At 45.0% G+C, this 26,849-nt stretch overlaps 1 protein-coding gene across 1 annotated transcript; it reads right to left on the reverse strand.

The window, feature by feature from the left end:
• Window positions 1-214: 214 nt before the first annotated feature.
• On the reverse strand, window positions 215-26,684 carry LOC133107572 (E3 ubiquitin-protein ligase RNF43-like). The gene is made up of 8 exons (XM_061216565.1): window positions 26,442-26,684; window positions 9,090-9,212; window positions 3,058-3,132; window positions 2,727-2,861; window positions 2,426-2,527; window positions 2,012-2,173; window positions 1,475-1,577; window positions 215-1,245 (listed from the first exon to the last, which is right to left on the reverse strand). The coding sequence occupies exons 1-8, from the start codon at window positions 26,682-26,684 to the stop codon at window positions 215-217; spliced, it is 1,974 nt and encodes a 657-aa protein (XP_061072549.1).
• Between the last annotated feature and the right edge of the window lie 165 nt (window positions 26,685-26,849).

The raw sequence follows: 26,849 nt of genomic DNA on the forward strand, positions 1-26,849 counted from the left end.
GAAGACAGTCTTGCCAAACAGCAGCACAAATTACTCAGTAAATTACCTTTGGGAAAAAAAAAGTAAACCAGGCAAGATTTGAAGATCCCTGGTCTACATTTAGCTCACTCCCAGGCTTAGTGACCCTGCACACTATGGGCAGTCTTGGGAGGACACGTTCCCCTGAAGCTGAAGTTCGGTTTGGGCCTGTGGAGGGCGCTGCAGCCGCATGTTGTTACTTCCGTAGCGGTGGCCACCCCCCTGAGTCCCCAGGGTCCAGGCGGAAAGGCACAGGCAGTCCTGAAGGGGCCTCCAGACTCGGGCAGCGGCCCGTGCACTTGCTGCGATGGACAGGCCCGTTGCAGTCTTCTAGTGAATCCAGGCCCTGGTCTTCCAGCGGGCAGAAGACCGTTCCTCTCCGCTGGTGGCGTCTGGTGGTGTGGGGGCAGCCGGGGGGTGCAGCCATCTGGAAGTTCACACTCTCAGGGGGGCTGTCCCCCTCCTCTGTCCTGTGGTTTCGCGTGTCTCGAGGGTCTCTTTTCGCGCACTGGACCCCTTTCTGTTTGATCTGGTCCTTGTCCGTAACCGGATCCGGGGCAGCGTGCTGTGGCCCCTGGCTGAGGGGGAAATGGCGGTGCTGGTGCTGGTGGCGGTGGACGTGGCTGAACACGAGCTCCTCCAGGCCGCTGTAGACTTGCACAGAGTCCAGAGACGGAGCCCTCGATTCCTCGTCCTGGCTCCGGGCCCGAGCACGCAGCGGGCTGCAGTACACCCAGGGGTTGCAGTCGCTGCTGAGGGAGCTGTGGGAGTCGGGGACGGAGTCGCCGGCTGGCCCGTCGGCGAGGTAACCGCTGTGCTCCGGGTGGCAGCCGACCCCGGGACAGCGGCCGTCTTCCCGCCGGCTGCGTGGCCCAGCGTGAGGTGGTCGGGGCTGGGGATGGGTGCTGAGAGCGCTACAGACCCCAGGGCAGATGTAGCAGGAGCGGTGCGCATAGCCACGCCTGGTGTGTCCATCGGTGGGAAAGTCGCTATCCGGCATGTGGCAACTGCAGTGGGGTTGCTCCAAACCCAGGCGCATTCTGGGAAGACCATGCATCACCTGTAGGCCCAGCAGAGGGCGATGGCGGGAGGGAATAGGGGGCGGGATTGGGAACTGATGGAGGGGCTGGTGTTCGGGACTGGGAATGGGGTGTAGGATCCCCGGAGTGTGGGGCGTGTTCTGCTGCCATCTGCTCAGGGCCGCCTCGGAGGCAGCCATCTCCTCCCCTGATGGAAGAAGCAAAGTACAGATGTTTCAGACTTTATTCTGCATGTGTCTGAATTCATGTAATTGGCTATTCATGACTCAGGGGTGAGATTGGGTAAAATGGCCAATCTAATCGGAAAAGGACCAATGTGGGCACAGGATTCTACTTATCAATGTCTTATTTTCTGGAATTTCCACCTCTGATTGTGTCCAAATCTCCCAACAGCCCATGAGGGCAGTGGACATTACCCATGATATTGTGCATGCAGAGGGGACAGGTGCGATGCTGTAGCAGCCAAGGGTCCACACACTCCTTATGGAACTCATGCGCACAGGAAATGATCCGCAGGTCCTGGAACAGAGGTGCCACAGTCGGCCATGTCACAGAAAGCCATACATGCACGCACACACTCTCCCATTCCAATTTACAGTTTACAGGGCACTCCAGAGGACATGCGTCCACATACTTTATAACACATTCACAGTTCCCATTCATTTCCACCCTGGGGAACCCCGTCCCCTGGACGGGTCTGGAGTGGCGAGGCCCAGTGTGAGGTCTTTTCATGGGGCCCAATATCTCTGCTGCTGTCCCGACCCCCCAATTCAAGAAACCCTCTCTTAACACCTCTGTCATCCAGAATTACCACCCTGTCTCTCTTCTTGCATTTCTCTCCAAAAAGCTGTTGTCTTCAACTAACTCTCTTCTTTTTTTTCTCTCACAATGACCTCCAAGACCCTCACCAGCCCCGAGTCTCGGACATCAGACCACCTTCTGGCTGCTCCTACCTCCCCTTCCAAGAACTCTTCCAAGCAGATGGCACAGCCAGGGGTGGTACTAGAGCTGGCCCCGGCCCCCCCTGGGCGGAGACTCCCAGGGTACCTCTGGGAGCTGTAACTGCGCGTCTCCAGACTGCTGACAGCACGTAAAGTCTGTTGGCGGACAGAGACCTTTAGGGTGGGAGGAGAGACATTCACCCAGGAGAGAAAATTTCACTAATCGCACCTTCATGTGCCAGTCTGAGGTGTTGGAGTATTTTGTTTTATAAGACTCAAAGACTAAATAATGATAGATAATAATGGTACTTGTAAGGCACTTCAGAACACACAAGTGCAGATAAGTACAGATTAATCACTGTGGGACATAACCGCAGAAAGATACGTAAGACACGTATTACTGCATGCAGGGGGCTGTGATCTCACCCAGCTCCTCTTGGACCTGCAGCGGAAGCGTAAGACAAATGCCATGGCCAGGGCCACCATGGTGAGGACCACAATGAGCAGGATGCCCAGGTCATACTGGGGCTGGGGAGAGAGTGAAAACGCTGAGTCAGACTTACGCATAGCATTGAGTCACAGAACTGAGTTACAGCATGAAAGGACCTGAGATCTGTGCCCCCTGATACAAACACCAACAACTTACTACTCAGTGTTTGCCACTACCAGGTGTAAAATCCTTCACAGGTATTGGTTTCTGCGGGTACGATGGCACGAGAGGACCTACCCACTTGGGAAGCTCAGTCATGAGCTCGATTCGGACCGTAGCTTCTTCATTCTTATTGACCAGGCTCATCAGAACTTCAGCACTCCTGGCTTGGACCAGAACCACCGGTCGGGGCAGAATATCAACGTCCCAGAGCTGTACACATGCACAAAAACATGCATGCGTACACACACACATGCACGTGCCCACACACACACACACACACACACACACACACAAAGGGGCAAATGAACAAGTGACCAGCAGTGCATACAGGTATTCAGAACACAAGCAGACCTGGCTCACAGTGTTTGATTTTCCCTCTGAATGACAGCAACCCCTAACCCCTCACCTCATCTGCAGCAGTGACATCATCAGTGACATCAAAGATGACTGCCTGAGCCCCTCTTTCCAGAGCAAGCCGAGCCTGGGGGGGAAAGAGAGTGTGTGAGAGAGAGAGAGGGAGGGAGGGAGAGTGAGGGGGAGAGAAAGAGAGGGAGAGAGTGAGAGAGAGAGAGAGAGAGAAAGAGTGAGTTAGTAAGAGAGAAAAAAGACAGTGTATGAGAGAGGGAGAGTGAGAGGAAGAGCGAGAGGGAGAGTGAGGGAGAGAGGGAGTGAGAGAGTGAGAGGGAGAGGGAGAGAGAGCGAGGGAGTGAGAGAGTGACAGGGAGAGCAAGAGCAAGTTAGTAAGAGAGAAAGAAAGAGAGAGAGTGGGTGAGAGAGTGAGAGGGAGAGGGAGAGAAAGAGGGAGAGAGAGAGAAAAAAAGTGGAGAAAAAATTCTGACACTGCCACTAGGGGGCTGTACATCCTAACAACAGAACCTTTCCCTGGGTTAGTGCTGCTGTTAGCCACTTTCACAGAACACAGTTCAGCATGGGAATAATACAGCAGCAGTTCAGTCACATTTCCCCTGGTTTCTCACTCCAGGGAAGCCACTGCTGGGCCAGGAAACACACTGATGGTCCTGAGCCATTTGGAAGACCACAACACCCTGTGCTCACAGACGGTCGTCAGCAATATTTTCACAGAGAAAATGGGTTATGCAAGATTATGTGTTCTGTGTTTTCCATTTGTGTTATATGACACAGAAACATTATCTTTAATAGAATTTTGTTGTACAATGTACACAGACCCTTCTAAGGGAAACAGTAACATCTCTTTACAGGAACATCTGAGTTCATCTCTTTAAAGACTGCCTAAATCTCTGTTTAATGGTACAGTAGGTCATTTTGGACTTCTAACGCTCAAGAGAGGAATCGCAGCAACAAACACACTCAAACCACAACACTATTTATCCCTTCCCCTTCTCTGTAAATGTGCTGACGTTGAACCCCCCCCCCCCCCCCCCCCCCCCTTCAACCGATGAACTTGAATTATTATACAATTATACAATGTTTTTGGTCCAGAGTGTCTGTCCAGAGGGTGAGTCAACATGTCAGTGAGCCTTTTTCAATGATAGGAATGGATTTACAGTGGTCTTGTAACAATGTTTTAACATTTAAAAATCTTACCTATTGTACCTTTAAATGAGACAGAAAAGCTTGCCATACCTAGCACAAAACAGCCGTGCTTGTGGCTAGTTATTCCGCTTTAATACACACATTATTAAACTGAGACTTGGATTGGGGGTGGGGGGTGCAGTGAGAGAAAGAGAGAGAGAGAGAGTGACCTGCCTCAGCCTGGCTGCCTAACCTCAGGCGAACCTGATTTAAGCTGCAGTGCCTCGCGCTCCAGATCAAAACGCTGAACACCGTGCTGATCCTCTCCGACCCAGAGCTCAGCCCCGTTCACACGCACAGCTCACACCAGCAGGCCGGCCTCAAGGAAGTGCACGTTTTTCCTGCCAAGCCGCTTAACTTACAGTGAACTCTACCCGTTATTTCCCAGAATGCACTGGTGTGTGTACACAGAATGCATACTCGTATCAAGTTCATTGAAGAGAGTTACTCATCAGGCAGAAAGCAGTTCAGTGTTAAGCAAGACGAGGTATTGCTGACTGTACTGTTCATATTGACTTTACAGAGGAACTAAATAGGAACAGAAGAGTATCACATATCTGTGATAACCTGGGAAGATACTGCTCCCTACATTTCCTGTAACATTGTCACTATCTGACCCTTTCCTAACAGTCACCTACAATCAATGACATGAGCAACAGGGTGGAGTGGGGACCTGCGTTAGATGTTATTAGAGTTGAAGTTTAGCCTGTATTTAACCTCTATATAAATATTATATTGGTATCATACATAAAACAATGCTTTGATTATGGTGCATCTTTGTCTGGTCAAACCACATTGTGTATGCCTAGCACACTCTGGTCGATATTCATCTCCACACAATTCCATTGTCCCCTGTATTGTTATCGCCAAGGTTATTCTTTTCATTTCTTCGAAGCAGGATGGTTATATGACAGTTTTCCATTTCTTTACACAGATCTTTGCATTTTTATTGAACTCTGTGAGGTCTTTTGAGCTGCAAGGTTTGGGTAGGAGATGGCAGAGTGCTCCATAGTATGGTCTGCTTATCCACATCCACAGGTGGTTGGACCAGTCTTGTAGCCCCATCTGACCAAAGCAGCTTTTGATCTTCCTGTTCTCAGGTGGCTGAACCCATGGTGCTTGTAGGCCAGGTAGGAGGTCTTCAGAAGGGGGGGATTCCCATGCCAGTTGGAGGAGGGTCATTCTCATGCTTTTCCATCCAGAGCTGGGGCCTGGTTTCTTCCCAAGATGTTGTTAGGGGTTGGACATGGCTGAGGAAGCTTCTTCCTGACTTCAGTCATTGGGCCGGGGGTTGACAGCCATGGAGGAGGTGCTCGTTTTACTCCAAGGTAGACAGGGTGGGTACAGTGCTCAAGTGGCTTTCCAGACCAATCGATGTTAAGAGGTCGGTTGGCTTTGCGATTCCTGAGATGGAACGAGCAGACTTAGGTCTTTGCAGGGTTGGCGTGTAGGTGGTTGCGCTCGTAGTAGAGGACTAGCTCAACTGTATTATTGCCAGGATGAAACAGTTATTTAACAGCTGCATCTCCAGACGACACTGGTGGTCTACTGCCTTCCGCTCTGCAACACTTTTAGTAACATTATTGCTGAAAGTTGAGGAGAGTTTAACAAAGCCGTAACCCAACACATGCTCTGATGAGGTGAGCAATACTGCTGCCTCTATGCCTCAAGATTGAAAAAACGGTTTATTTTCGAGCACGCTTCACTGTAAAACCTGCACAAATGTATTTCAAACAAACACCTGCAAGCAACAGCTCTGTCCTCTGAAAATGCATTTGATTTTGCCCGTTACTGTCTGTTTAGCAGTGGGTCCCTGATGAAATCTTAACCACCAGCGATGGTCACATGTCATTTAAGGACTCAGTTTTACTGGAACAAATAGAAGAAAGAAAAGTGTGTGTGTTTAATACAAAAACACTGGAAACAAAACTGCTGCCCTTTGACCCCTCTTCCTACGAAGAGCGAGAGTGTGGGCGGGCGCAGGCACGCTTTCCGAGAGTCGAAAACCACGCCGACCAGAACAGGAATCTGTGAGGCGTAGATATGTCCGACATGGGCTGAGAGAAGTGCTGACGGTAACCGACGGCAACCGCTGTGATTTACAGGCGGCCCCCACCCACAGAGGACCCGGCTCTGTCTGAACCCGCCCGCCGGGCCTCCGCGGGAAAGTGACAGCGTTATTAATGCTGAACAATTAAAACTCTGCCGGGGGCCGGGGTGAGCTCAGAGGAGAAGGGCCGTGAGGTCGTAAAGATCAGTACGAGAGAGCGATCCGTCAAAATAAAAGCGTGCAGGCAGATGCTACCCTGTCGGCATTCTAACAGATTTCCCCTCTTCCTTAAAACGTCTAGGTGTGATTGAACAATCTGAGGGGGCGTAAATTACTAAAAAGGACTCCACATTTTGTGGAACTGCAAGCACTTTAGAGACACCTCAATGTGCACTATATTTCATATCTTTGCTATTGATAGCTATCCTTACAGTCAAACAATTACATTTCCTTTGAATAAAAAATGATTGAACCTTAACGACATATGTTTAATACTTCATAATAATCTTCTTTTTTTACTGATTTCAGCATCATTATTTTCTAACCTTTCATGAGAGAGGATAACCTGGGTCTCATTGTCATATGTCATATTTTGCATACGTCATTATTACATTTCAATCAGATATACTTAAAAGGCTATTACATTACAGTCATGCTAGTGTCAATTCAAATGTTCAAGAGCCAGTTCAAGTCCAATTCTTCATATTCAGTTCGAAAGATGACATATGAGTGGGGAACGGCACCTCCTCCATGGACGTCAACCCCGGCCCAATGACTGAAGTCAAGAAGAAGCTTCCTCAGCCATGTCCAACGCCTAACAACTTAGCTGTCCTAAGTTTGCATCCCAGCTGGTGGGCGTATTTCAAGCAGCAGGAACAGCTGGAAGCATGCCCTTTGAAAGAGTATGCAGTCTAGTATTTTAGTTTAAAAACACCTCCGTGTTCATTTTTCAACATCTGCATTATTTCTATGGGTGTTTTTAAGGAATGCTTTCAATGCCTCACACAGTTCACCAATCAATTCAATTGACACAATACAGTACTGTGCAGAAGTCTTAGGCACCCTAGACTAGAATACAGAGACATTTTTGCATTTAATTAAAAAAAACATATTACTCTAAGCAATTGACTACTTTTTACATAAAAACTTGATCAAGGCTGTCTGAGATCAGAAGCACGGAGCCAACCAAAGTCTGCAGAAGAACTGTGGCAAGTTCTCCAACATGCTTGGAACAACCTCCCTGCTGAGTGTCTTATAGAACTGCAGGACAGCATTGGCTATCTCAGAGAAGTGATGCAGTTTTAACGCCGAAGGGTGGTCACAAAAAATATTGATTTGATTCAGTTTTTAACTATTCTGCCAAATTACTAAAATGTAATGTAAAATGTAAAGTACATTTATTTAGGACCTTTCATTCAATTATTTTTGAAAGAATCTCATCTGGACAGAGTGTTGTACAGGTGCCTAAGACTTCTGCACAGTACTGTAAATCTGAAAAAAATGTATCCCAGCAACCCACTTACAGAACTGTACACAGAACACATAAAAATACAGAACTGAGGTTTTACATGCAAGATGGAAAGGATATGAAGCTGCATACGTGGATTTAATGTAAAAATTTATTCTAGAAAGGAGCGTCTACTAAATGCCGAAAATCAGTGCAATGTCACACGTTTTCCCAGGATTTTCTGTTAAAAGAAGCACTACATTCTAACATTCTACAGTCGGTGCATACATTAATGATAGCACACCAAATGTTGGATGTGAAACACTGGTACGTTAACATTAGTGAACCAGAGAATAGCCGCCTTGTGTTTAGCCCACGCCTTAGTGATTCTGGGGATGTGCCATATAGTGATTCGGCCACTGGCACTCTGAAAGGGCCCAGCTTAACAGGCACGATATCCCCTGAAAGGGAAGATCAGTGTACTTTTACGTTCCAAATCATTTGTTCTTCAGTGTATATGTTTGTAGGGTCACAGTGTTCCAAAAACTCAAATGGAAATTACCCCCAATTTTCCCCTGGAAGATTTCCGCTACTTTGAAAAAGGAAGTTTCAGCTGAGAATGAATGAGAACAGCTATAAGCAGCTAAAAGCAGCTAAAATGAGTTTTCTAAGTCCTAAGAAAAGCATGAGCAGGGGCAAAGGTTCCAGAGTGCCCACTTCATGCCATCAGACGGAACAAAAACACCTTGTAGGCCAACTTTTTTGATCTTTTGTAGGATATCCCTTGTTTCATATTCTTCATTCTACTCACCCATGCGCAGCAGCACAACCCATGGCCACAACATTTCCTGTGCCACGTGTGCAATGTCATAGATAACCAGTGGAAGTGCACACACACTCTCTCACACACACACACGCGCACGTGCACACACGCGCACACACACACACACACACACACACACTCTCACACACACACACACGCACACGCGCACACACACACGCGCGCACAAACACACGTGCACACACACACACACGCACACGTGCACACACACTCTCACACACATACACGCACACGCGCACACACACACGCACACACACGCGCGCACAAACACACGTGCACACACACACACGCACACGTGCACACACACACACACACACACACACATACACACATACATACACACACACACAAGCACACAGTACAGTAAAACGGGAACTTGCACGTACGCATATTTCCATCCTGTGCAAACTGAAACATGACTGCCGGTCCCTCGCTTTTGATGCTCCTACATGCCAAATCCCCGAGACAGAAAATAACATTTTTTTTAAATATAATGCGCTTTTTCTAGTAGGAACACACATAAATAAGTGAGGTGGCTGGCTGTACCTTCTCCAGTAGAGGCAGGCAATAGAGAACCTTGTGTTCTGGGCTCTCCAGCTTGACGATGCTGATGAAGATGCTGTCCTGTAACTCATCCTCGCTGGTGTTGCACAGGGACAGCGGATGGGCCTGTAGACCAGAGACACAGGGGCTCACACGCGTATTCTCACAGCTTTTCAGATCACCCTGGAGCTTTCCATTCGTGTTCCACACCGATTCAAGGTTTGGTTGAAGTACTGTATGCATATTTTCGGGTCTAGCTGTTATTTTTCCGAGCTGTTTCGTAAAACTATTTCCCATGTGACATGACGTATGTTTTTGCATAATTATCGGATGCTGTTGATTAAGGATAACACAGCGAGCTGACCACAGGGGGCAGGGGAGTAACTTTGTCACTGTTCTTTGCGAACATTTATTTTGATACTATAACCAGGAAGAGATGTGTGAGGGCCTTTAAAAATTATTCTGTTCAACTTTAAACGGCAATATTTTGGTGAAATCATCATACTCATGATTGTCATATACTCACAATACAACTGACCCTTAAGCATTGTACATTCTGAGATACTTTTTTGCACACCACTGTTGTAATGCATGGTCATTTGCATTACTGTCACCTTCCTGTCAGCTTTCACCAGTCTGGCCCTTCAGCCTCCGCTGATCTCTCTCATTAACAACGTGCTTTTGCCCGCAGAACTGTAGCTCACTGGATGGTTTTTGTTTTTTACACTATTATCTGCAGACAAGGGACTGCTGTGTGTGAAAATCTTAGGAGACCAGGAGTTTCTGAAATATTCAAACCACTCTGTTTGTCTAAATTAGCTCTACCTAATAAAGTGCTCAGTGAGTGTACAGTATCAGGCTAGACTTCGGCTAGCCTTGTAGTAGATTTAATAAGGATTTGTATGATATACTGTAATGCTGAACCTTCCTGTTCACAGTTTCCCTCTGTTAAAAGAGAAAAGGCTAGTCTGGTGAATGCTAGCTTCACCATTAGCCTTCTAGGTCAGTGACCAATCAGCTCATTCCGCCACACGAGACCTGGGACAGCCTCCTCTGGTGGCACATGCATCCCATGTGATCAGTCATGTGACACAGGGAGCTGTTATTCTGCACACAATGCATCAGCTGCTTTATTAATGTTTTATCTTCTTTAACAAGTTACAAATTAGAGGCTTCCAAAAAAAAACCTGGTGTTTCACAGAAAGACAAATTAGGCTGCAGTCAAGTGGCAACAGATTTTGGTTACAGTGTAATTCTCTCTCTCTCTCTCTCTCTCTCTCTCTCTCGCTCTCACACACACACACACACACACACATACATGCATGCAGGAACACACACGCACACACAGGTGCACTTTGACAGCAGCAAGAGTAATAAATCACAGAACAACTGCTGTTAACTGCTGAATTAAGAAGCTGCCAACTGACACAATAAGATCAATGAACTTTAATGGCAATGGTGGGCAGGAAGAACAACAACAAAAACAACAACAGAGGCAGTAAAAAAAATATATAGTATTTTGGTTACTCACTTTTGGAAATGGCACAGAGAGCACAAAAAACAACAGCCACTTGCTTGATCTGATGTTTTTGAGGCTAAACCTGTGTACTAAAACTGAAGTCCCCATTTCAGGAGCAGACGAAACCACAGCGTGTATAAACAGCTGTGCCGAGTTTGCTATTTATGTCATCTGTGGCTACTCCTTGGCCTGTATCTACAAGAAACAGATACAAATGTGCACCCAGAACGACACAACCCAATCATCTGTCAACACACTCTGACCAAAATAAAAAGGCAAAAACAAAAAAGCAAACAAACAAGAGAAAAGGGAAAAATACTCTGCTAATTTTCCCGTTTGTCCTGTATTTCTTTACAAGAACCCCACATACTAGCCTTGTGTATGATTGTCTTGTCTTTATGTATCTACATAAATATGAAATAAATCTCTTTCCATGTGTTTATATAAGTTATGGCCATTTCCACGCAACGGATTAAAGACTATTCACAGAAAAGACTTACTATACTACAAAGAAACAAGTACCATACAGAAAGGACTACACCAAGTTTAGAAGAAACGTGACAGGAGTCCCATTGTGTAAGTCACGCTCATTCACGTTTTCAAACAAGTGCTACAAGACAGCTTGAGTCTCCCCTCTGTGATCCCGGGCCAGTGCACATGAATGAGGAATTGTATCAACCCAAATCCTCCCAAACATTTGGCCACTCACCCGTTTTTTTGTTTCCGATCCATCTTTCTGGCAGGGGCTGACAGCTCTGCAGCTGGGATACTCAATCAGCGCACACTGGCTCCCTGAAGTCTAAGTTCGGACCGGCGAGACAAATCCTCCATCAAAGGGCACCTGTGTTTGGCGGGGCGAAGCGAGTGTGGGGCAGCTGAGCGGGAGCCAGAGTGGGGACTCCTCGGCGTGTGAATGGGGAATCTGTCTAATGCAGCCCTGCCTTGGATATCAATTCATGAAGCTAGGGCAAGAAGGGGGTATCTTGACTGGGTGGAGTACAATAGGTAATTGCCGACTTTGAACGGTCAAGAGAGGAATTGCAGCAACAAACACCCTCGAACCACAACACTGTTTATTCCTCCCCCTTCTCTGTGAACGTGCTGAATTGGAAACCCCCCCCCCCCCCACACACGCCATTGGCTGCGCCAATTTGTACCAATTTTCAACCAATAAGCTTGAATTATTGTACAGCTGTACAGTGTTTTGGTACATGGTGTCGGGCCGTCAATTGCATATTTTGAAACCCAAATTTGGTGAGCCTTTGTCAAAGAAAGGAAGGGATTTACAATGGTCTTGTAACAATGTTTTAGCACAAAAATCTTACCTATTGTACCTTTAAAAAGTTCTGGCAGGTGCATATAAAATAGTTTTAGGTTCTGCCTTGAGTAGCCTTGTGGTTAAGGTGCAGGACTGGGACCCGCATGGTTGTAGCCACAATAAGATCCACACAGCTGTTGGTTTGTCCCCTGCTTAGTCTAATCAACAGATAAAGGGGCTTTGGATAAAAGCGTCAGCTAAATAACGTAATGTAGTGGTACTGGTATACCTGTGAGCTTGGAATGGTTATGCTACAGTTTGGGGATAGATGAAGGGGTTGTGCATGACATGCACACATGTACTGTGTATACTGTATGTATTGTATGGTATTTGATAAGACAATAAGACAAAATTATTGCAGAATTTACAGAGCAGTTTTTATTTTTCCGTTGAAATATTGTATTTGTGTTTGTAATGTATTTGTATTCATATTAGACCCCCGCGTGGTACCATTTTGAATGGTGCAAGTACAAAGTGCAGAGAAGGAAATCAGTTTTGAGAACCGTTGGGAGATAATAGTCAATAAATCATGCGCCCAAACTTATCTTGTTTTTAAACAAAAGGAGGAAAAGCAGTCCGGGCAACAACAACACGGGGAACGGAAGGAAAAGAACTGTGCATAGTTCCCCTTTCTGAACCATAAGATCCCTTTTGGGATCCTGCTCTACCCCACACGGCCCACTCCATAACTCACCCGTACGGGGTGGTGCTATCGCTAGCCCAACACATCCAGCGGATCAGCAAGGCCTTCAACAGTGCACCACTGCAGACCAGACATAACCCAGGGAATGGCATGAGGGATTCAGAAAGTATTATTGTCTAGTAATGCAGAGCAGGTGGACATTATGCATGTTTGTGTCATCTGTAAGGGCAGCCATACACTTTTAAAACCAATACATTCACAATATATAATTTTCTCATTTAAAATGTTAGGTACCTTTTCTCTGAACTGGAGGCATTGGACCTCAGAGGCCCTCAGGTTGCAGGTGTGGATTGAGATTGAGGTGCCAATTTTCCGCCAAGATTCACTTCGCTTAGCGAAGGCTGTACTCTGTCAAAAGACCCTTAATAAAAAGGTCTCAATAATGTAAGTCTTCACAGCAAAAGGACAGTGACATGTTCAATTCTGTGACATCTGAGAAACAAAGAAAAGAACCACCAAAGTCCTAGCGTTTCATGCCGAACAGACAAGCCTTGTGTGCGGAACATTTAATGCTATGTTTTCCATGATTCCTTTTGAGCACACTATAAACTTGTGCGCTCAAAGTTTTTACTTTTACATAATTACAGAACAAGGCATCCTATTTCTGTCCCAGAAGATAAAAAATAAATATATAGGGCCATCTCACAAAGCATGGTGATATTTTTAATTTAATTTGATTTACATATGATTTTTCCATCTCTGAAGGCAATGGAAACCTACATAAGGGAAACACAGCAGCAATCTGAAAACCCCAGTTATAAGCTATTAGACTTGCCAGCAAAGTCCATCTCTGATATAGGCTGCAGCTATCTGTTACACTGCCCGAAAGGTCGGGCAACTTGAAGCCTTCATGTGTATAATCCAGCTACAGTCTGCTACTGTACTTTCACATTGTTGATAATGACACGCCAGCTTCATGGCTCCAACAGCACTCATCTCAAATATTTGGGCATGAAAGGGATATAAATCATCAATTGAGACAATGGATAATGGTAAGTCATACAGCACAAGAAATTTCCACTCTCACTAAAGTGCCAAAAGAAGTGGAACCAGTGCTGAACTGGACTGCTGGAAACCTCCAACAGCAATTTACAGCATTTGCTTCAACATTTCATCTTTGCAGGCGATGAGTCTCCATCAATGGTTTGGTCCTAGCTCTCCTGTAGTACTGTGTAGAATAGTCACTCATTCTCAAGCGAGGGCATTAAAGGAGAACATGTCCTTTAGCTGTAGCTTCCTGTGCAGATGTGGGTGGCACAAATGGCAATTAGGAGCAAAATTACTGACCGAAAAAAAGGAAAATAGTTTTTTTTTTTTAAATGTATCTTCAAAGGCTCAGTCTCATTGCTGGGGGCCATTTTCTCTGCGGTGTTTATGACAAAGCCAACAACGGAACAGATTAGACTGTTCTGCAGGGTTTTTTTTACTTCACAAAACCACTTTCCCTGATGCCCCAAGGAAGAGCACATTCTGTAGTAGAGGCCCAATGGAAAGAGACCATAGCAAACCTCAGAGACACAACTCCAAGTTTTTTTTCCAAAGCAAAACCCACAATGGAATACCAGCATTTCATAGACACGTTTGTTGAGAGATTTAAGGCAGGCAGCAAGAATTCCAAAACCACATTTAGTCAGTGCCTTTTGTAGTCATGCCAACACCCAGTGTTGCCCAAGTATATAACCACCTGTTGAAAAATCTCACAATTGACCATAGTAATAGCCACACAAATAAAACTCCGAACTACAAAAAGGAGTATTTACGGAAAACCAAGCCTTCATCCTATCCCGGACTAATGTTCTGCCAGTTGGGTGGGCTCCAAATCAGACTTTATGCTTTATGGCGAGTCCTGGCTAATTGTTTTTTTACGGCAATGCTTGGCCCTTGATCATTAAAGCTATGCGATCATTAAAGAGGTATGGATGAAATAGCCCCCAGTGGCTTGCACGGATGTCACAGTTCACAGTGCTTTTCACATGTATTATGGACTCTGACGAGTCCTTGATGTCATGCCAACGCGGGTAAAAAGAACTGCTTCTTTCAACTCCGTTGGAAGCCTTTCTCCCTTTCCTCTTCAAACTCCATTTTTAAACGAGAGTTAAGATTCTGGGAGTATTACATTACATTATTGGCATTTGGCAGACACTCTTATCCAGAGCGACGTACAGTTGATTAGATTAAGCAGGAGACAATCCTCCCCTGGAACAATGCAGGGTTAAGGGCCTTGCTCAAGGGCCCAAAGGCTGTACAGATCTTACTGTGGCTACACTGGGATTAGAACCACTGACCTTGCGTGTCCCAGTCACTTACCTTAACCACTATGCTACAGGCTGCCCAGGAGTACAGCGATGTATTACTGTATATAAGTAAACAGTAAAGGAAACAAAATATGTGAGACAACAGTGGTTACTTTACAGTATAAGCCAAAATAAATAAATAAATAAAATTTCCCCTGCCACCCTGGGAGAAAAAAAAATGTTGAGGCATCCATGGGTGGCCTTAGCAGGGCTTAAAGGGCTGGAATAATGATCGGCAGTTGGGTAGCAGGGTTGGGAATGAGGGCTGGTAGTTGGGCGCAGGGTTGGGAATCGGGTTCTTGAGAGAAGTTTACTCTCAAGCATGCAGCCCTGAGAGTTATTTAATTACAGAGCAGAATCCTGGTTTTAATCCTTGACTCTCAGGTGCCAGAGGGGTTATGAAAAAACCTGGAATCTCTAATCTCTTTGTAGCACAGAAATGATAATAAATCACTCTACTCAATTAAGCCCTTGTGAAGATAATAAACAACATAAGACCACACTGAAGTTCTGTGGAAACGCAAAAGAATTACAAGAACATAAAGCTACCATCTTTGTAATGAAGTAATTACTTATTTAATGCAACTATACATCATTTTAGCAACTATGCTTCAGTAATGTGCCGTGAAAACACCCATTTTTAATCCTGCAATGCATTTAATCACATCAAAATGTTTGTACCTCCTTTAGTTTAGTAAATATGCCACATACGACATACAGATGCATGTTACAGTACAGTACAGCAGCTAATTCCACTTAGTAGTGTAAATAAATAATGAAAATTGGTTCCAATTGCCACAACCAATGCCATGTCAATGTCAGCACGTTCACAGAGAAGGGGGAGGGATAAACAGTGTTGTGGTTTGAGGGTGTTTGTTGCTGCAATTCCTCTCTTGACCGTTAGGAGTCCGAAATTACCTATTGTACCTTTAAGCCAATAAAGTCACCTTAAACATTAATAATCCAGCTACAGTCACCTGAAGCTGCAGGCCAGCAGACAATGTAACCCATCACTGCAGTCCTTTAGGCAACTGGAAGTCTAAATAAGAATTATTCTACAACAGGGCTGCCCAACTGTCTTCCTGGACATCTACTGTCCTGCAGGTTTTCACTCCAACCCTAACAATGCACAACTCATTCAATTAGGCCGGAAATTTAAAGCTACAGGACAGTAAGAATCCATTGACTGCAGGAACAGGGTGGCTGACTTTTATATAGGTTTAACTGAGTTCTGCACACAGATTATGTGATACAGTACATATGTCACAGCTTGCTGTTCATAGCTGCAGATGTACTGTATGTGTACAAAGCAAGATTGTAAGATGTTGCTAGATACATGCTTTGAAAGACAGTACAGAGGAGGTGGCGTGCCTCTCCCAGTAATTTTGGGGAGGTGGGGAGGTCTCTGCTTGCAGCCCCTCAGGACATTGGTGAAGCAGTAACTTCTCGGCGTTAGATTATTTTTGCTATTCACAATTTTGGGAGCAATTAATTCAGCAAAATCTGCACATAAAAATTCTATTAACCCTTAGACAGAACACTAAGTGCAGACAGGGACAATCATGAACAGAGCAGTGCAGGGTAAAATAAATCAATGTCTGAATTTGTATAATTGCTTGACAGCAAGACAAATGTCATAAAAATTTAAAAGTAGCCATTAAGTAGTACACAATTTAATCAATTACGACAGCCATTAGTATTTAAATCCAATTTCGTAAATATAACCCTGCGTTGTACTGTCCCAAATCATGTCAGGTCTCCACCAAGTGAACTTAAATCAATGTGGTTACTATGCAGTAAGACATTCTGCAGAATTTTTTACATTTCATTTACATCCCTACAGCAGGTGGCTGCAAGTAAAATAAGTCTTTAGATGGTAAAATCCATCTAACGCAAACATTTTAATAAACTACTGTATGTTATTGAAAAAAATAAAATATATACTATTTTTATACAAGTTTTTAATATTCGTGAACATAGATATTTATTTTAAAATTGTTCGGAATCTGCAGGAATTATGCCAAAGTTTCCAAGTAGCTTCTCAAGATAACACAAGGTTTATTTTTATTTTTTATTTTACTCTTATAGTTTTCCATCTGAAATATAACTTCCAAAAAAAGTATTACACATCTTGCAAGCTGTAACTACTGGTTAAATGAACAGAATAACATTGAGCCCATGAAAGCAACTGCACCTTTAAATTTAAAATGAAAGATTAAGATGATATGCAAAACTGTAACTTTATTTTTCAGTGTAACATTGCGAAAATAAAGAGCCTTGGAAGTACGAAATGTCAATATCCCTGGAGCGCAATGGTTCCTTTAGCATGTTTTTTACCTTGTTGTCTGCAGTCAGACCACAAAACAGTGTGTAATCATAGAGTACAAGCACGCCCATGTTTAACAAGCAGTGCAGTTTAAAAATTAGCAAGAACGTAAAAATACAAACAGCCAGACCTTGTAGCATTGAGTTTCATAGAGTTCCATGTAATTATGTCTGACATACATGACGTAGGTTATATTCATGCAATTGTGCAGTGTACTTGTACAAACATTTTCCCACTTGCAGACCATGGACAAATTTAGTCTATAAGAAATTGACCATGTGGTATGGGAGCTCCCTATAGCAGCTCTATAGCAGCTCTGTGAACAGCATTCAAATTCAACCCTATCGAACGCACACTCTCTGCCGGAATTGTGAGTTCTACAGCTGGGGGACTCTACCAGGCAGGGGGCTCTTGCGTTCTGGAGCTGTGGCCACTGAGGGCATTGGCCAGGCCTAAGGAGGTGCCTCGAGCCTTTTCCACGTGTTATTCAGGGAGCGCTGTGACACTGTATCCGAGGCCTGATCCCGGGTTGCGCAGACGGGCGGACGGGCAGACGGGCGGGGGAAAGAGCGCCTGCGTGCGATGCCCAGTGCGCCGGGTGATGGGGGAAACGCGAGTGGCTGCAGATCAGACCAGCGGCAGGGCCTCCGCACACAGCAGCTGCCTGCTTCCCTGCCACACAAAGTGGGCTTCTGGTACGGGAAAGTGAACTTCCTTCACCAACACCCATGGCCAGGACTCAGGCTCCACACAACTCACTGATAAACACGTCTGAAAACAAGCCGTTTCCTACATCTCCTTCCTACAAAAAGCACCTGGAGTCGTAAACATATTTTATAAAAGCTATGCCCCACACCACATCTACACAGGGTGGTAAAGCCGTTTGAAGATGCAACTGGGTATTTGTAGCTGCAGGGCTCCCAGAACTTCCTGCCACCACAGGCACTAATACTTTTCAAGAAAAAAAAAAAATATATATATATATTTAAAGATTATCATTCCTCCAGAGACAGGTGTTCTTCAACTATGTGATGCGATGCGCTGTGTGTGATGTGATTGTTATGTTGATGTGTGTAACTGCTTGTTAATAGGCATATAATAAGAATTTAAACTTTTTTTTCTTCAAAAATAGAATAGGTACAGTAAATCCATCCAGAAAAATAAGCTGTGTATCCACACCCACCATTACACATATAAAGTGCTTAACATGTATTGCAAGGCGACAGGCATACAGGCAGAAATTAAGAAAAATAAGAATGGGTTTTAGTAAAAAAAAAAAGCAGGGAGCACAATGTAAAAATGTAAAAACACAAAATGAATTAGTCTCGTATGATTTGAGATGCAGTTAAAAAACGGCAGTGCACGCACATGAGAGTTGCACAGATGCTCGGGTGTTTAAAAGACTGGTACAGCTCCTTTCTGCTCAAAGTGCTGCGCCGTCAAACCCGATTTGCAGCATTTAATACAGTGTGGAGGATATCGTCTCTTTGATCCGATTTAAAAAATGAATTGCAAAATAAATTGGGAGAAAGAATGTTTGATTTAATCCCCAGAGGGACAGGCCTCTGGCAAAGTTTTGGGAGATCGGAACATGAAAGAACGGCAGTGATTTTATAAGCCCCTGTTTCCACACAAGCTGGAGAGACTGGGAGAGTGTCCATCAGGGCTGGATCTAGGGGAGGCAAGTTTGCGCTCTACCCCTTCTGCCCCAAATTACTGAAATATCAAAGGCAAACTTTAGCCAGTTTTACCTGAAATTGATTACATTTTCCACATCTCAGCATTAATTGGTTTGTGGTCTACAAGCCATTATATGTATACCATCAATGCGACAAGTGTTGCTCAGAGAGACACTGGGCCCCACAGTGCCCTGTTTTCCCTCACTACCTAGCACACACAAGTGAGCACGTCAGCACTCTGCGTATGTGCACCATGCCACCGGCGATGAGCTCACCCCACTCAGCCCTGCTTGCCCTGGCGTGCACAGAGCTGCTATAGGGAGCACCCACACCACAGAGCTGCTATAGGGAGCTCCCACACCACAGAGCTGCTATAGGGAGCTCCCACACCACACCACAGAGCTGCTATAGGGAGCTCCCACACCACACCACAGTGCTGCTATAGGGAGCTCCCACACCACAGTGCTGCTATAGGGAGCTCCCACACCACAGTGCTGCTATAGGGAGCTCCCACACCACAGTGCTGCTATAGGGAGCTCCCACACCACAGTGCTGCTATAGGGAGCTCCCACACCACAGAGCTGCTATAGGGAGCTCCCACACCACAGTGCTGCTATAGGGAGCTCCCACACCACAGTGCTGCTATAGGGAGCTCCCACACCACAGTGCTGCTATAGGGAGCTCCCACACCACAGAGCTGCTATAGGGAGCTCCCACACCACAGAGCTGCTATAGGGAGCTCCCACACCACAGAGCTGCTATAGGGAGCTCCCACACCACAGAGCTGCTATAGGGAGCTCCCACACCACACCACAGAGCTGCTATAGGGAGCTCCCACACCACAGTGCTGCTATAGGGAGCTCCCACACCACAGAGCTGCTATAGGGAGCTCCCATACCACAGAGCTGCTATAGGGAGCTCCTACACCACAGAGCTGCTATAGGGAGCTCCCACACCACAGAGCTGCTATAGGGAGCTCCCACACCACAGAGCTGCTATGGGGAGCTCCCACACCACAGAGCTGCTATAGGGAGCTCCCACACCACAGAGCTGCTATAGGGAGCTCCCACACCACAGTGCTGCTATAGGGAGCACCCACACCACAGAGCTGCTATAGGGAGCTCCCACACCACACCACAGTGCTGCTATAGGGAGCTCCCACACCACAGAGCTGCTATAGGGAGCTCCCACACCACACCACAGTGCTGCTATAGGGAGCTCCCACACCACAGAGTTGCTATAGGGAGCACCCACACCACAGAGCTGCTATAGGGAGCTCCCACACCACACCACAGAGCTGCTATAGGGAGCTCCCACACCACAGAGCTGCTATACGGAGCTCCCACACCACACCACAGTGCTGCTATAGGGAGCTCCCACACCACAAAGTTGCTATAGGGAGCTCCCACACCACAGAGTTGCTATAGGGAGCTCCCACACCACAGTGCTGCTATACGGAGCTCCCACACCACAGAGCTGCTATACGGAGCTCCCACACCACAGAGCTGCTATAGGGAGCTCCCACACCACAGAGTTGCTATAGGGAGCTCCCACACCACAGAGCTGCTATAGGGAGCTCCCACACCACAGAGTTGCTATAGGGAGCTCCCACACCACAGTGCTGCTATAGGGAGCTCCCATCCCCCACTCCGCCCACACCACCCTTTCACACAAATCCCTCCATCAGTGTTGTCTCTATCGGGGTCTCTAATTAGGAATGCGTGTATGTGCACTTAGTTAAAATAATTATTAAATTAAAAGAGAATCTGGGCTGTGCTTTTTGTACTAAAATAATATAATACTACATTAATAATGATAATAGTGGCTTCAGAAAGTATTCCAACCCATTCACTTTTGGCACATTTAATTGTATTGTAGATTTAATGTTAAATGGATAAAATTGCCATGTTTACCCTTCAATCTACACTCAATATCCCATAATGCAAGTGAATCCTGGCAGATCCTCTCAAGTTCCGTCAGATTGTATGGAAAGCACCTGTGAGCTGTCATCTTATGGTCTCTCTGCAGATGTTCTACGGGGCTTAAGTCAGTGCTTTGACTGGGCAGTTAGAGACTTGTCCAAGACAGGTTGCGTGCACTCTGGAGCAGGTTTTCTTCAAGGACCTCTCTGAATTTGGCTGCATTCCCTCAATTCTGACCAGTCTCCCCGTCTCTGCCACTGAGAAGCACCCCCATAGCATGATGCTGCCACCACCATGCTTCACCGTAGGGATGGTAGTACCCAGGTGATGAGCAGTGTCAGCTGCTCGCCAGATATAGTGCTTGGAATAGAAATGCCATTTGGCAAACTCCAAGCAGGCTGTTATATGCCTTTTACTTCCGTCTAGCCACTCTACCATAAAGGCCTGGTTGATCTAGTGCTGCTGAGATGGTTGTCCTTCTGGCAGGTTCTCCCATCTCTGCAGAGGACTTCTGAAGCTCTGTTAGAGTGACCGTTGGGTTTTTGGTGGCCTCCAATCAAGTTCTAGACACATCTTAAGGATCATTAAAGCATACAGGGTGCACCCGAGTGCCACAGCAAAGGGTCTGAATACTTCTGAGAGATTTCAGAAGACATAAAGATTTTGAATAGATATTTGCAAACATTTCTAGAAACATGTTTTCACTTTGTCATGGGTTATTGGGTGTAGATTGATGGGGAAACTGGCAATCTACAACACAATAAAGTGTGCAAGAATTTAAGGAGAACAAGTTTGTTTCTACTTTGAGACTAACGCAGAGTGCATAAGACAGAAACACTGTCAGAAACACTGGAAGTAAAACACAGAGATAAGATGTATGAAAAGATAATAAAAACCATACTTTAAAGTTACTTTTGTTCATTGTCCACTGAAATGCTATGACAACAGACATTGCACACTACACTGATGAGATAGAATGCTTGGAATTTTGGGAGGCATTTGTCCTGGAAAGTGTATGTGTCGGGGATGGGGACGGGGGGGGTTGGGAGTAGAGCCTCGTGTCGGCAGTGCGCTCCAGACATTGGATTCATCAAGGCGGGAGGTCAGGAGCTACTCCACAAACATGCTTTCATCTCACCACACACTGGCTAAGCCAGTATTTGTGTGCAGTCCTGTGGAAGCTCCAGATGTTTTGACACCGTCACTGAAAATGTGCCGTTTTAACACAGGAACTTCCTGCAGTAGTGAATCAACAGGGCAATATATCAGTGTCAGCCTGCTATCGCCAAGCTCTGTTAAAATAAAAGTGCTAGTAAAAATATACAACGCTAATAATAACCTGTGTTTAAAAAAAGGGACCAGCTATTTGGACCAGACCAAATACGCAAATACGTACTTGTTTTGGATTCAAATACTTGGTCCTCTTGTTTAGCTCAATTGCATCAGGCCAGATCAATTGAGCACATAAAAGTATGATGCCCTCAATAATGCTTGGGACAAAGACCCCATCGTTTATTTATTTGACTCTGTACTCCACAATTTGAGAATTGGTGAATGGCAAATGGTGAAACCAAAACGTCTAAACAATCACATCATAAAATCTGCCAATGTCCACTTTAGGAATCATACAGTTAATATGTGGCTAATCTAGAATTGCAGGAAATCAGGGGCAAATCAAGACATAATGGGTCTCTGTCTCAAACCTTATGGAGGGCACTGTATTTGAACCAAAAACAATTACAGCATGTATTTGACCCAGGTCTCAGTAGTACTATCCTCTATGATAATTGTGTCAAGTGACACACACAGAAAATTCACATTACTGATTCTAATTCCAATTCCAATTCAGACTTTAAACGTCATTTCTTGTTAATGGAAAGGTAATGGATGCTAAATGGATTCATGAGGAAAAAGAAGGCTTAACAAACCATCAAGCTCGTGTTCAGCTTCTGAATGTCCAGCAGACGTGCCAGAAGCAGCAGACGTAATGAATGATGCTGGGGTGATTGTGGAGCTGCCCAGCACAGAAACATGGCGCAAAATACCACCCAAGTGTTTTTATTAACAGTTTCTATACCTACAGAAATAAGAAATATGAGCACGGAATTAAGACAAGATCTCTGCCACAATTTCAAGGAATATTAGTGTGTTGCTTTCCATGGGGGATCAAAAGAAGGATAGATTCCACCGAATTCATCTAATGAGGTTTTCCAGTGTTCCATAGATGCTTTCCTGAACAAACAGAATCAGGCACATAGACATATGACCAATACATTTGCAAATAACCCCCATCGAAAGCATGATCATCACACAGGAACCTCCACTGGTATCAGAGCGTCAAAGAGTTAGATGACTGGTAGACCCAAAGTCGGTGATAAATCTTGGAAAACAGGGCAGTATATGGGAACACACTGCCAGACACCACAGAAAGACTGCTCACTGCTGGTCAGCACATCCAGCCAAAGAGCCATCTTTTGGACGTGGCCCACAATCTAACTGCATGGGAAGAAAAGACAGCAAAAGGAAATGCACTCACACGCACACGCACATACACACACACACATGCACATGCACATACACACACACGCACGCACACATACACACATACAAACACACAAACGCATACACATATACATACACATACACACACGCACACACACACACACACACACACACACACACATGCATACACACATACATAAACATGCACACACATATGCATACACACATACATAAACATGCACACACACACACACACACACAACAGTGGCATTGTTATCCACACCCAGGTGGCTGCTTCTACCGCCCACATGCAGGGCACCTCATTCGGCATTCCAAGACATTGGTCCAAAAATACCAAATAACGTCTCCTAAGACTCCTATTAGACTTGTCCATCAACTTTAATCCTCAGATTCTGAGTTGTGATCTTTTGATGCTCACAATTACTTTAAGTAGCACAGCTCAGAAAACAAAAGAGAGACTACCTCTATACTATAAATGCAGAAATGTAGCTTGAAACAAAAGGTCAGAAACAGAACACTATTTGTGGAAGATTACTGTGTGATTAATACCTTCCGTCAGCTTCAGTATAGGACCAGAGGTACAATGTGTCTTTTGCAGGCAAAGATCCAAGTTACCACTGGTCAGATCAGTGACTATCAATTATCACAGCATGAGGTTAAGCCTTCATCTTTAACAGAGAAATGAATCTGAATACAACTATTTTCAGGGGCAGCAGTGGACAGAATCTGCATAATTAAAAGAGGAAAAATCTTTGTGTGCGTGGGGGGGGGGGGGGGGGTATTTCAAAATATGGTGAATTTCTATGAACAAAGCTGTTTCAAAACTGACCTGAACTGAACTGTCTAAGGCCAAAGGTCTCTTCTCACTGGGAAAGAGGGGAGCCTGGTCAGAGTGGGCTTAACGCCCAGTGGGACTGGAAATGATGAGCATCTTGTCTCCTCTTTTTCTTTTCTTGAAATAAAATCATATTGGCGGTTGCAGAGTTTAAAAGAGTTGTGTGAAAAAATAAAATAATTTTAGGATGAAATGTGCAATCTACATTGCAGTCCTTAAGTATTTTGACAGTGATACAGGTTTTTTGTTTTAGCTCTGTACTCCAGCAGCTGAAATAAATGACTGAAATAAAACAATCACATTTACATTTACATTTTAGTCATTTGGCAGACGCTTTTAATCCAAAGCGACTTACAAGTGCATAGGTTCTAAGCTTGTGTGGTTAAGGTGAACCGAGTAGGAATTACAGCCCTTTTTATACATAGTCTAAACCAAATGTAATTGGACAAATGAACACAAAAGGAAATCAGGCTGGTCTTCAGCCAGTGAAATGCATGCTCAGTTGAGGTCAGGTGACTGACTTGGCCAGTCAAGAACATTCCACTTATTGGCCTGTAAAACTCCTTGGTTGTTTTGGCTGTATGCTTGGATCGTTTTCCTGCTGCATGACGAAGAACAGTCTAATCAGTTTTAATAAAACTGCTTGGATCTGAGCAGACAAGATGTTTCTGTATACTTCAGCATTCATCCTTAACACAAGTGAGCCAGTTCCAGTGGCAGCCACACATACGCAAGCATTAACACTACCCCCACCACGTTTGACAGATGAGGAGGTATGCTTTGTTCCATCCACACTTTCGATCACTCTGGTAGTTTTATCTTCATCTCGTCTGTCCATCGTCTGTTCATGGTGATCTTGGACATGTGCACCAACATCCTGGAGAGCGTTCTATACCAGTCACAAAGGGATTGTCCTTTCAAAGGATCCTTCTGTCATCCAGTGACTGGTCTTCCGTGGTCTACCAGGTCGTTTGCCATTGCTGAGCTCACCAGTGCATTCTTGCTTCTTAACAATGCACCAAACAGTTGATTTTGACATGCCTAATTGTTTGGCTGTGTCTCTGATTGATTTATTCTGATTTTTCGGCTTAATGATGGCCTGCTTTACTGGTATTGACATTTCCTTAGTCTTCATGTGGAGAGACAACAGCCCACTCAAAATGCAGATGGCACACCTATAATCAACTCTAGCCCCTTTTCCAGCTCTTTTATGCATTAAACTTAACACACCTGTCATTGTTTTATTTCAAATTCAATGTGCAGGAGTACAGAGACAAAATGAAAAAAACAGTGTCACTGTCCAAATGCTTACGGACTACACTGTATGCATAGTGAAGCAAGATTGACCCCATAATAACAGCAGAACTACAGTATTGTAGTGCATTGGTGTTATGGAAAATGTCAAACTTGATAATGACAAAATGACTGTAGTTGAACCACAGTTTCTTCTTAGACAACTAATAAAATCAGATGAAATTGGTCAAACCTAAAACATGAAAACTAATTTCTGAAAGTGAATATGACCTCTGAGTCAACGATAGCTAAAATGTGGATGGTAATTGGTCAGTATAATTGTCCCTCAGCAAATAGATGGACGAAATGATTCCGCTATCCTACAAATCGGGGAACATGCTACAGCAGGATAGTGAACACAAGGGTTTAAGAGAACAAACTCTGAAGCAGCTCTCCACCTAGCACACAAATGGCTCTAATGTTATAACATCAGCCATTTGTGTGTCTACCTGCGTACACCTGTCTGCCTGACAAGCCACATGCATCAAGAAAGCCAAGACAACAATAAAATAAAATGCTGTCTATGGTTAAACAGACAAAACACATCCAGGATCCATGGAATCACTCGTGTGTCGTCTCCCTGCGGAACAGGGCTCAATGCTGAAATGACTAACTGTGTTTATGTAGCACTTTTACAGTGAAAGAAGAGGGGCGAGTTCACCTCAACCTATACCATGACTGCCTGTGTTGCTATATGTATTCATTAATAAACACGTAGTGAGCTGTGTAACGTGCGTATTGTACTTTTTCGTAATGTATTTGCCCAAGTGCAATACGAAATTACTGCTTAAGAATAATCAGCAGACTTGGAATCTATGGAACTTTGCAAACAAAGAGAGAACGAGGAGGAAGAGTTCTCCTCAACGTTAAAATACAAAAAACATAGGAGTTTAATTTCACAAAAGTGCATCAAAGTAGCTTCAAATTAACTTTAAAAACCTACCTGCATTAGCTTTCCCTCTGCTGAACCCCTCACGCTGGCTCCGGCGAAAACCCCTTCGAGAGTGACAGTTTCACCCGCCTGCCCCCGTTTCAGAAGCGTCGCTTTGATGGCAGCCCTGCTAACGGATCGCTCAGATTCCGCGGCCGCCGCCAGCTGCAGACCTGTCCGTCCGAGCACCACCTGCAGGGCCGCCATCAGTGGCCACAGCAAGCGCAAAGACGAATGCAGCCCATAAGCAGTCATTGCACCGGCTGCAGAGGCGGACTCCGACCGCGCATCGCGAACTACAAAGCCGTCAACGTAATCTCTTGAGACATCCAGGAAGAAAAGCGTAAAGCCCTAGTCTTCTGTCATTGGAATAACAATGGCAACTATACATTTGTATTATATAGCCTATATTTTTAACAG

Source organism: Conger conger, chromosome 13 (genome assembly GCF_963514075.1).
Source record: "Conger conger chromosome 13, fConCon1.1, whole genome shotgun sequence".
Taxonomy (NCBI): domain Eukaryota; kingdom Metazoa; phylum Chordata; class Actinopteri; order Anguilliformes; family Congridae; genus Conger; species Conger conger.